This window comes from Leishmania martiniquensis, chromosome 36 (genome assembly GCF_017916325.1).
Source record: "Leishmania martiniquensis isolate LSCM1 chromosome 36, whole genome shotgun sequence".
In the NCBI taxonomy this organism is placed as follows: Eukaryota; Euglenozoa; class Kinetoplastea; order Trypanosomatida; family Trypanosomatidae; genus Leishmania; species Leishmania martiniquensis.
In genome coordinates, this window is record NC_090171.1 from 1,007,602 (window position 1) to 1,018,168 (window position 10,567).

Here is a 10,567-nt window from a genome sequence, read left to right on the forward strand (position 1 = left end):
CGGGCCGTTTTGGGTGATTTCTGTTTTTCTTCTCTCCCTCAGCCCTTTTCCCCTTTTCCTTGTTGTCTGTTCAACCGCTCCTCTCTCTCTGCTGCTCTGTAAAAACGCCTCTGCCGTGCCACCGTGCAGAACACATTGGTCGATAGCCTCGCTGTCTCAGCAATCCCACCACCACCACGGCTCTCCTTCCTCAGACTTTTGTTCTTCCCGTTCGTTCTCTCATTCTCATTGCTCGCCTCCACGTGCGCGGCTCGGCGTCTGTACCTCTACCTGCGTTTAAGTATACATGTGCGTGTGTGTGAGTGTGGGTGTGTGTGTGTGCCTTCCTCGTGCTCCAGATCTAGTTTTCAGGCCTCTCCACCGTCGCACCAACGCGCACGTACATATACGTCGCCCCCTCCCGCTTCGTTGCCTGGTGGCATGAGCGTATCCTTGCATGACTTAATCAGAGAATGGGAGGTGGTGAACGTGGACTTGTGGAGGGCCTCCCTCGAGTCGTACCGGCGCTATCCGTTCCAGGTGAACGGCTGTAGCAGTCCAACTGACAGCGATTGCACAGCGGAGGGCCCGTCTTTCACCTCCTCTCCACTCTCCAGCACAGAGACGTACGCGCGGGTTTACAGCCTTCTTTCGCGCGTGCGCCACGTTGCAGAGGATGCCCGCTACAACTCCTTCCATATTGCACAGCATCTCCTGTGGATCACCATGGTCGCATGGGCGAATCAGTTGGCGAAGGCGTCCAGAGGCCTCATTCTGCTTCCGAGAGGAATGCAACAGTACGAAGGGCCGTCGCCATCGCCCGCGACGCGCGGCGGCGGCGCACAGAGCCGAGGCCACTGCAACGATATGGCTGACGAGTCCGCGCCTTCGGCATCCAGCCTGGCGCAGCGGACATCGTTCCCATGTGCGCTTCTTCCACACCTAGAGTTTTGGGACCCAAATGTGTTGGGGGAGACGAAAGGCACACCATCGCGCGAGCCAGGCAAGCTTTGCTGCGCGTCTCCCCACCGCACTCCGAACTTGCCCGAAGTGTGGAGCAACGCCGTGCGGCGCATCTTCGCACTGTGGTGCGCCACGCAAACAACAGGACCTGGTGCAGAGGCGGCACAGCCATGCGATACGCAAAGCGCTTGCGGTACTGCTGCTCCTGCTGCGATACAGTACGCACATGCGTGGGTTATTGTAGCGCAGCACTACCACCGCTTCAAATCGCTGCTCTCTCTCTTCTTTCTGCGCTATGACGCTCTGCTCGAGGACGCAGAAGAGCAACTGCAGCGGCGAGGCCGTCAACAACAGCAGCAGTGCCGCCACTGCAGCGACTTTCGCGAAGGACAAGTGCAGTGCGCTAGGTCCAGCTCGCCACGGCCAACGTCGCTTCCGTTGCGTCGACGCGGCGATCCTTCACAGGCGCTATCCTTCCGCGACACTGCTTCAGCAGCCCCATGCACAGAGGAAGAGGGCGCTCTTCACACCAAGAAGCTTGCGCACATGTCGCCGCGTCCACCCTCCTCCATTCCCAGCACCGCTGCTCTTCTCGGGCATCTCATGCAAATCATTGCGAACGAGAACCTTTCGAGAATCCACGAAGTGACCGGTGGAGCCCTTCTCTTTCTCTTGCTGCCTCGCGTTTACCGTGCTCGCCTGCGACGCCAGTGCATGGTAAACGTCGGCGACGCGGACAGCCACTCCCATTGGCTCTATTCCGCACCGCCACACGAGAGCGCCCGGGCGGGGAAAGCGGATACGTCAACGGAGACGCCGCGGGCACTCACACCGACGCAGCCGCTCTCCGGCTTGCCTGATGGACACTGCAGTGGGCACGACGACGACGACGACGAAGGCGAGGACGACGATCACGTCTTCTGGTCATCGCCACCCTCGCCACTACTCTCCTACAATGCCGTGTCTGGCAACCGCAACAGCAGCCGTACACCTGCGCCAGCTGACATGGCAAGTACACCGCGTACTGCCCCTCGGGTCGGAGGACGGGCGCAGCAAGAGGAATATGTTATGCGCAATGTGTTTAAGGTTCTTCTCATGATCGAGGACTGCCGTGTGCATGCTCTTCAGCGTTGGCTTGTCGAGGATGGCAAGCGTGTGGCCTCCTTCTACGGCTCTCAGCTTGCCGCGAACCTTTTTTATGATACCGAGACGCCGCAAGCCGCATTGGTGAGCGATTCTTCGTCCTGCGGCCCCTCCGTTACGACCGTCACCACTACACGCACCCTCGCCGATGCGAATCGAGTGCTTCGTGAAACCCTGCAAGCCTATGTGCGTCTTCGAGCCAAGCTGCTCTTTCTGAATGCCGGCACAACCCACTTTCTAGACGCCCTGACCCCGTGGGGGCGGACGCGCATGCTGGAGAGCCTCAACGCTTTCCTCTGCGGCTTTAACGGTGTGATGGTGCCCTCCCCTTTGCCTTCGGGTGGCGAGGTGCCTGGTAGAAGCACTGCTGCACTGCCCAGTGGAGAGCGAAACCAGGAAGCAGCGTCGCTGAATGACGAGTGTGACGATTCACTTCACTTCACCCCAGCGAACGCTGCTGTTGCCGACTTTGCTCAGCGGTGGGGAGTGCCACTCTGGGTGGCTATGTGCGATGATACGCAGCAGCGCATGGAGGCACTGAAGCAAGAGCAGGAAAAGCGCGCCAAGCGACCAAAGGACCGCGTGGCCCCAGCCGAGTATGAGTGCGGGCACACCATGCAGCCCTCTAAGCAGCAGGAACACGCGATGGAGGGGTGCCCAAGCGGGGAAACGGGTGAGAATGCCCGCTGGAGTAGCGGCCCCGGCGACACGGGCGCACCATCGGCCCCCTTCTCACCCTCCCCTACCGCCGCAGCCCGCAGTGCCGACGATGGCGGGCGTGACGGCAAAGCCGACACGCGCGACCGTCACTCTGTCACCTCCACTGAGCTGGAGGATGCCGTATCGCGCACGGCCAGTGTCGTGTGGCTGCCGAGGTCGCCAACCGTTGCCAACAGCGGTGAGGGCAGTAGCGGTGGCGATGGCGTCCGCCGCCATGGCGGTACCGTGGAGGCGGGTCGACCTTTCACTCGCCGCCGCGGCAGAGGACTGGACCTGAAGCGCCTCCTGCGTCAACAGCAGCAGCGCCGCGCGCGCCTCGGTCACGTAAAGCTCCTGGAGAGAGGGGTAACAGCAAGTAGAATTGGTGCCCTAGTTACTGGCAGCGAGGAGGGCGGCGGCGGCGACGCAGTCGGGAGCCTCTACACAGGGGAGACGGCATCGGCGGGCGATGACGGCTCGGTATTCGCAGCCAGCGCGGAGGCCGCAACCGATGGCGGGAGCGCGGCCCAACTGCTCCGCAACACTAATGCGACTGCGACGGGGTTGGGACAGCGTGGTGATGGTCAAGGCCTTGCTATATCTGCCAGATTTCCCGCGAAGCGCTTCTCTCGCTCTTCACAGCTGCACCAGGTCGCCACCTTGCCAGATGAAGGCTTCCCGTCTCTTCTCTACCTGATGCCGCGCCGTAGCCGCTTTACAATCCAGGACAGGGCAGCAGCGACTGTGCAGCAGAAGCTTCTCACGTGCTTTAGCACCAACGTGCAAGCCTACCTTACCGACTACCTGACGGAGTTCGAAACGGCCGCGGCAGATCATCGCGCAGCATTCGCCTCGCAGAAAAAAAAACGGAAAAGGGCGGCGCAAGTGATGGCGGCCGGAGGAAATGCGGGCGCCAGCACTGGCGGTGGCCTGCCCATCGGCATCGTCGCACCACTGCCCCAGCCTGTCCTCGCCCGCATGGCCTTCCTTTTGGAGATGACGTATGCGGCCTTGCAGGGGTGCGGCGGTCGCGGCGACCACAGCGAAGATCATAACGGCAATCGCAGTGGTGGGAGCCCGCGTCCACTGATGGAGACAGGCCTCACCGCCACTGGGCAGGAGCTCGGCGCCGCCGCTCTCGACCAATGCAGCGGCGAGTTTGGCAGTTTCGTGCCCACAACACTTTCCATGCCAGCGTCGCCGGCCCTCCTTGCCATTGCCGCCGTCCGGAAAGGTTTTCAGGGCTTCCTCACGTCCGTGGAAAAGCGTGCCGCACTGGCGCTGGCGAAGGCGCTCTACGACCACGTGCAGCAGGGCGCGGCCCAGCAGTCGCCCGCAGCCCAGCTGGATGCTGTGGATACCCTGCTGAATATGGCGTCGCTGCTCAACTCGAAGGACATGTTCGTGTTGCTGCTGAAGGGCTACCTTGCACCGCAAGTGCTGATGTGCCGATCGCAGTCGGAGCTTGTGGTAGCGTCGCAAGTGGTGAGTCGCATGGGCTACCGCCTTGGCGCGGCAGTGGCGGCACCCTGTCTCGCGCTGCTAAGGGACCTGCAGCTGGCCATGCCCGACCCTCGCAGCGAGGCAAAATTATCGCCTCCTCCTGGCAGGAACGCAGACTTTGCAGAAGGCGGGGAAGCGAACGCTGCATATGAGAGCTTCAGCGCGAGGGGCAGAAGAGCCGACTACGGCGCGTTTAGAGGCACGACCACGGAATGTGCCCAGCTCGCGGCAACGCAAGACGCAGAGGCGCTGGCCTCCGTCCGACCTCTGCACCACGGCGCCTTCGGTCTCATTCACCGCCTCCGCGTTCTTTGTCAAGCCTGGTGGCAACCGCACACAGCCGTGTTGCTCTCCTCCCGGCGGCTGTGCCAACTGTGGGAGCGGCACCAGTTGCTAGACGATCGCATCGTCGACGCGGTGCTGAGCGTTGAGTGGCAGTATCAGGGGCACTCTGAGCCCTATATCGGCTACGGAGAACTGGCCAAGCTGAGGGAAAGCGAGCACAGCAGTCACTCGCCTCCGTCGCGCAACGGTGGTTGGGGGCCGAAGAGCAGCCGAGGCAGTCTGAGTGACGCCGCCGAGGGTGCTCATTCGCAACGCGGCAGCGGGGGCCAGCTCACCGGATCCCTCTATGCTGGGACACAGCTGCGCGCTGTGACGGCGGCCGCGGTCGTGCGTGGCTTCTCCTCGGCGCTCGGCAATGCGGTGCGTCGCACCGGTCGTCAGGCCGGTGACTTTGGCTACCACGACTCCGACAATGAATCCGAAGACTACAGGGAAGCCTATGGCGGATTCCTGACGCGGAGCACACTGCAGCAGGACGGCAGTGCGTACGCGCCGTCGAGCTCATCTTACAGGGGCAGTAACCTCTCCTCTGTTGGCAGCCCCGGTGCAGGAGGCGAGCGCTGGGGGACTTCGGACGGAAGACAGAGCACCACTGCCGACGACCGTGCCTCAACCGCCGTGCCGGCGGACGGGCAGCTGGAGCGGCGGCGACTTCGCTGGCCGCTGGGAAGTGGCTGGCTGACCTTCTACCTCTTCTCGAGGGAAGGGTCCGTCGTGAATGACAGCGTCTCTCACGCCGTGCAGATTCTCGGGCCCCCGATCACGCTGCTGGTGTGCCAAATGCTCGACCGCACGAGCGCGCAGCCGTACACCTTTGACGCGCTACACAGGGCACTTCCAGTGCAGGTACCAAGGCCACTGCTTGCCCACCTCCTGCACGAGCTTGTCAAAGCCAACGTCGTCGTGCGCGCCGTGGCTGCGGGTACTCGGCAGCTGACATATCAACTTCGCAGCGATACGCGTGAGGTTCGCCAGCGCAAGGTCTTCGTTGACGTTCGCACCGCCGCTCAGCAGCAGTGTGTGGCGCAAGCAATGACCATGACGAGCGCAGACGCCGCCGACGATCAAGACGACAGTCCGGAGAGAGAGAGGGCTCGTGAGCCTGCCTCTCCGGCGAATTCAACGGAAGCCGCCACTTCTTTTCCCAAGCCATCACCGGATCCGGTGCAGCAGTGGCACATGAACGTATCCGCAAAGAGGAAAGCGGCTCCGAGCGCACTGGTCCCTGAATCATCGCCGCTGACGTACGCAGCCGACCGCGCACACAAGGTAAAGGTGTGCATCGTGCGTGTCATGAAGGCTGAGCGTGTTCTCTCGCATCGAGAGCTGATGGAGCGCGTCGTGCTCGCACTGGGGGATCAGTTCGAGGTCACACCAGGTCAGTTTAAGCGCTGCGTCGCAAATCTCATCGAGAAGGAGCTTCTGCAACGCGGGGAGCGGGGGGAGTACATGTTCGTGTCGTGATCGGTGTGGAGTTGGCAAGCTGTCGTGTCTGCCTCCGCATGGATGCACGAGGAGGAAGCATGTCATGTATCGGGGCGTGCAAGCGCTATCTCATTTCTGTAGACCTCCTCGAAGGAAGCGGCACGAATTCCTTTTTGTCAACGAGGGGGGTGGCCGATCGAGAGAAAGAGAGCACCTACAAAGGCACGCTTGACGTGCCGCAGCAGCGTAAAGAGGTCCTTGGTCTGCCCTCTAGTCACGCACACTGCAGAGCGCCGCACTCACGTTATTGCGTTACGGCAAGGAGACCCTTCCCGTGCCCTGCACTGTGCGCGTGGTGAAGAAGCGTTCGCATCTGTGTTCCCTTGGGCGTTTGTAAGGTTTTATGGCCCTGTCTTGTCCGCCACCCCGTCGTCTTCCAGTCTCGCTCCCCGTATCCGCACTCCTCCCCGCGCGCTGCGCCACGTCACCTCTCTCTTTCGCTTCTTTGCCGCACGGCTTTCATCGCCTCCCATCTCTAGAGCAAACGCGCACGTATACACACAACGGAAAGCACGACCGCAACGGCACTCAAGCAGTGGCAAGAGGTTACTTTTTTTTTGTATTGCTTACTTCTTTCGCTTTGCGCCCGCTTGATCACACACACACACACAGTGAGAGAAAGAGAGAACGAGTATAGGGACAAGCCTTCTCGCGTACAGCATGCCGCCAACACCGCTGAAGAGCTACATGGACGAGGTGTCTAGCTACATGGACGCCTTCACGTCTGCAGTGGGCAAGCCGCAACAGCTCAAAATTATCGGCGATTGCGCATACTGGGCGCAAGGCAAGCAGCAGGAGCTGTACTCGGCGCCGATCGGCGGCTCCGGCACCGCCGAGGCGGTTCGTGTTATTGCGTCGGAGCAGCAAGAAGCTGGAAAAGAGCTCACCAAGGAAGAGGAGATGCTGCGCGAGCGGACGCGCAGCCAAACAACGGGCATCAGGAGTTTTCACGTTCGTCGCGACGATGGCGCCATCTTTTACACGAGCGGCGTTGACGTGTATGTCTACTACCAGCGAGGGTCCCGCGCTGGCAAGACCCCTCTGAAGCTCTTCGACTACATGAGTGAGGAGGATAAGGCTCACTTCAAGGCGATGGGCGGCAAGCCGAACATCTTTGTACAGGCCATCGAGTCTTTTGACGATTCAAGCACGAGCGACCAAACTGTCATGACATTCGTCAACAACAACAATGTGTACAAGGCAACCCTGACAGAGAGCCCCGCGAGCGAGGAGGCGCCGTTAACCGTCGCCGTCGAGCAAATAACGCACATCGGGGACGACCTGCACCAGTGCGGCGTGGCAGATTACATAATTCAGGAAGAGTTCTCGCGGTACACAGGGCACTGCGCGACAGAGCGGTACGTTCTTTTCTCCTACACTGACCTCACCCACATGCGCTCGGTCGCTCTACTCAACACTTTGGGGTCTCCTGACGTGCCAGCGGTGGAGCCAGCGGCTCTGTCGTGCGTGGCGGAGACAGAGGAAATGCCCTACTCCCGCGTCGGTGATCCGAACGCGCGCACAATACTGGTCGTGTACGACAGCGTCACAAAAGAGATGCGCCTGCTTCCCAACCACGCCCTTCAGAGGGTTGCGCCGTGGACAGAGTATATTCTTCGCTTTGGCTTCAAAGATGCCGACTCGCTCTACGTTTCGGTCGTGAGCCGCGCGCAGGAGGACTATGCGGTGATGAGTTGCCCCATCGCGTCACTGCCCGTTATCGCGAAAGAGGAAGATCTGCGAGCCCTCTACAGTGACAAGGGCGTCGAAGCCACGGCAAGCATTTTTGGCGATGCCGCCGTGCCGGAGTTGCGTGTGGAATGGCAGCAGCACATCGACTTCGCATGGGTGGAGTGCCCGCCCAGGGCGCCGATTCACTACGGCAAGGTGTACGACGTGCTATGCCGCCACGCAGCAGAGACAGAGACGGCGCACTACCACCTCTACGCCCGTTGCGCCGGCGCCTGTGATCTAGAGGCGTGGAAGCCGCTGACGGCGGGCGCGTGGAACGTGTGCGCAGGCCTGCAGCAGGTTTGTGAGGACCGTGTGTTCTTCCTGGCGAACGCCGAAGGACGCCTAAAACGCACGCTGTACTTCGTGCCGCTGTCGCTAGAGAGCGCTCCGTACACCACCGACGCACTGACGCGCCTCACCCCTTTGGACGAGCACGTCTACAGCTACTGTACCAAGGGCGATCACCTTCTCTACGTCTCGAGCACCGCAGCTACACCGCCGAAGCTCTACGCGTGCCGCGTCTCATCGCCGCAGCAAAGAGCTGAGGTGACCGTCCCGTCGTGGATCGCCAGAGCGCCGGGTGCCGATGCCGCAGCAGCGGTAGATTCTGCCCAGTCATTTGCCGGTTTGCCCGTCGTGACTCCGCACATTGTGACCGTGACGAGCCGTCGTGGAGCGCCACTGAGTGCAGCGGTGTTCATCTCGCCTAGGGTGCCACAGAACGCACCTGGGCCACTAGCCCTGCTCGTATACGGTGGGCCACACGCGCAGCTCGTCTTCGAGAACGACTACGAAGTTCGCTGTAAGGCGCCCGTGCAGGTGCTGCTGCGGCACGGCATCTCCGTCGCCGTTACAGACAACCAAATGAGCAACGCCAACGGGCTGCGCCACCTGAGCATCTGCAAGAGGAACTTCGGCAGCTTTGAGACAAGCGACTATGTCGATGTGGTGCGGTACCTGTGCCACGCACCATCGTCTAACAGTGGTCTCCCCTGCAGTTTCGCCGTCGACCCGAAGCGCGTGGCAATCTTCGGCTGGTCCTACGGCGGCTATGCGACCCTCCTCGCCATGTGCCAGGCGCCGGATGTCTTTCAAATCGGCTTCGCAGGCGCGCCAGTGGGCGACTGGAAGCTATACGACACGGGTTACACGGAGCGCTACATGGGGACTCTCTACGAGGAGGACAGCAATTCAGGCAGCGACGCACCGCGAAAGCGGAACGAAGCGTACATGACGTCGACCATAGGTGCCCACGCCGGCAGCTTTCCTGACGAGTGCCATCGCCTTTACATCGCACACGGGCTCCTCGACGAAAACGTACACTTTGACCACAGCTGCCACGTGGTGAAGGCACTTGTCGACCACGCCAAGCCGTACAGCATGCTTGTGTACCCTGGAGAGCGCCACGGCCTTCGTCAGAACCGCCAGTCACGCCTGCATTACGATGCACTGCTCATCAAGACACTAGCAGAACAGCTCTAGCGCAGAGTTCTCGATGCAGATGGGAACGCAATAGGGCGGAATCGTTTCTCTGCTCAAGTTGCCGCCTTTGTGCTTCTCCCTTTCTTTTTTTATTACTATCACTGCTCTTCTGACGGCAGGCCAGCGTCACGGAGATCTTTACTTCGGCGCGCTTGCATGCGCATGATTGGGTACGCGTTGGTGTGCCTGTGTGCGCATGTGTGTGCGAAGCAGTGTAGTGCAGTGCCGTCTCCTCACCTCGACCTCCTCTGCTTCCGAAAGCCTCCTTTCTCTTTTGATTCTCGGCTACTTGACGCCTCAGGCACTTCTCTACAGCGTCGCGCGCGCTCCCCTCACCCTCTGTCACCCGCGATATCGGTCGTTTCGTCCCATGAAGGATTGCTGGCACCCTGATGGCGAGGGACGCCTAGCCAAGGAATGGAGTCACAGCAGCCCAGTGATCAAATTTTTTTACTTGCCAGAGCAGCCATCCCCTCCACATTACTACGGACGCTGAGCAACTTCTGCCAGTGGCATAGGGTTACGCAACCACCACATTAGGGGGCGTTCAGAGTACCTTAGCCCTTCTGATGTCGGCGGGCGACTTTTCGATTGTGCGGCGGCGAGGTGATATGTGATAGAGAAAACGACCGCACCACTGACATGCTAGGCACCGTACCGGCATGGCACGAGCACATCCCACACGGCATTCACCACCGGCCGATGTGAGAACCGTGAGGCAAGGTGAAAGGGGTAAAGGGCGCACCACGCGGGGATCCGCTTGATGAGAAAGGTTGGAAAGAGTGCATGGAATGCTGTGTGTGTATGTGTGTAGGGGGAGGGGCAAAGTTCAAGAGAGGGGCTGTGCTCCGAAAGCTCAGTCGGCGTGTTGCTGCCGCACGAGTCTATTCGGCTCATCCGCTCCACTCCATGAAGTCTGCGTTGCAAGTCAAAGTACTGTCGCAGAGCTCCTTTTGCATGACAGACTGGGCGCGTGAAGCACACGAAAAACAAATCGACGAAGCATCGCTTAGAGCATTGAGGGCATGACAGAACCTCTCCGAGGAGCCTCTTAGGGAGTCCTCGAGCGTACATCTTCCCCTTCCTTCACCCTCTCTCTCGGAAGGTGAACTTGAACTGGCACATGCAAATATAAGGCGGCAGCAGGGCTTCCGGAGTCTCGCTCTAGTGCACCCGCACCCACCCCAAGCAGTACCCCGACACTACAGCCCCCATCCCCCTCTCGGAGTCAACT

The 10,567-nt window shown here is 60.7% G+C and overlaps 2 protein-coding genes across 2 annotated transcripts; both read left to right on the forward strand.

Moving 5' to 3' along the window:
- Nucleotides 1-420: 420 nt before the first annotated feature.
- LSCM1_00253 (uncharacterized protein) lies at nucleotides 421-6,096 on the forward strand (the record flags this gene model as incomplete). The annotated part of the gene is made up of 1 exon (XM_067317905.1): nucleotides 421-6,096. The coding sequence occupies one exon, from the start codon at nucleotides 421-423 to the stop codon at nucleotides 6,094-6,096; it is 5,676 nt and encodes a 1,891-aa protein (XP_067174010.1).
- Nucleotides 6,097-6,777: 681 nt separating this feature from the next.
- Nucleotides 6,778-9,333, forward strand: LSCM1_00254 (uncharacterized protein; the record flags this gene model as incomplete). The annotated part of the gene is made up of 1 exon (XM_067317906.1): nucleotides 6,778-9,333. One exon carries the CDS (start codon nucleotides 6,778-6,780, stop codon nucleotides 9,331-9,333), a length of 2,556 nt encoding a protein of 851 aa, XP_067174011.1.
- Nucleotides 9,334-10,567: the final 1,234 nt, after the last annotated feature.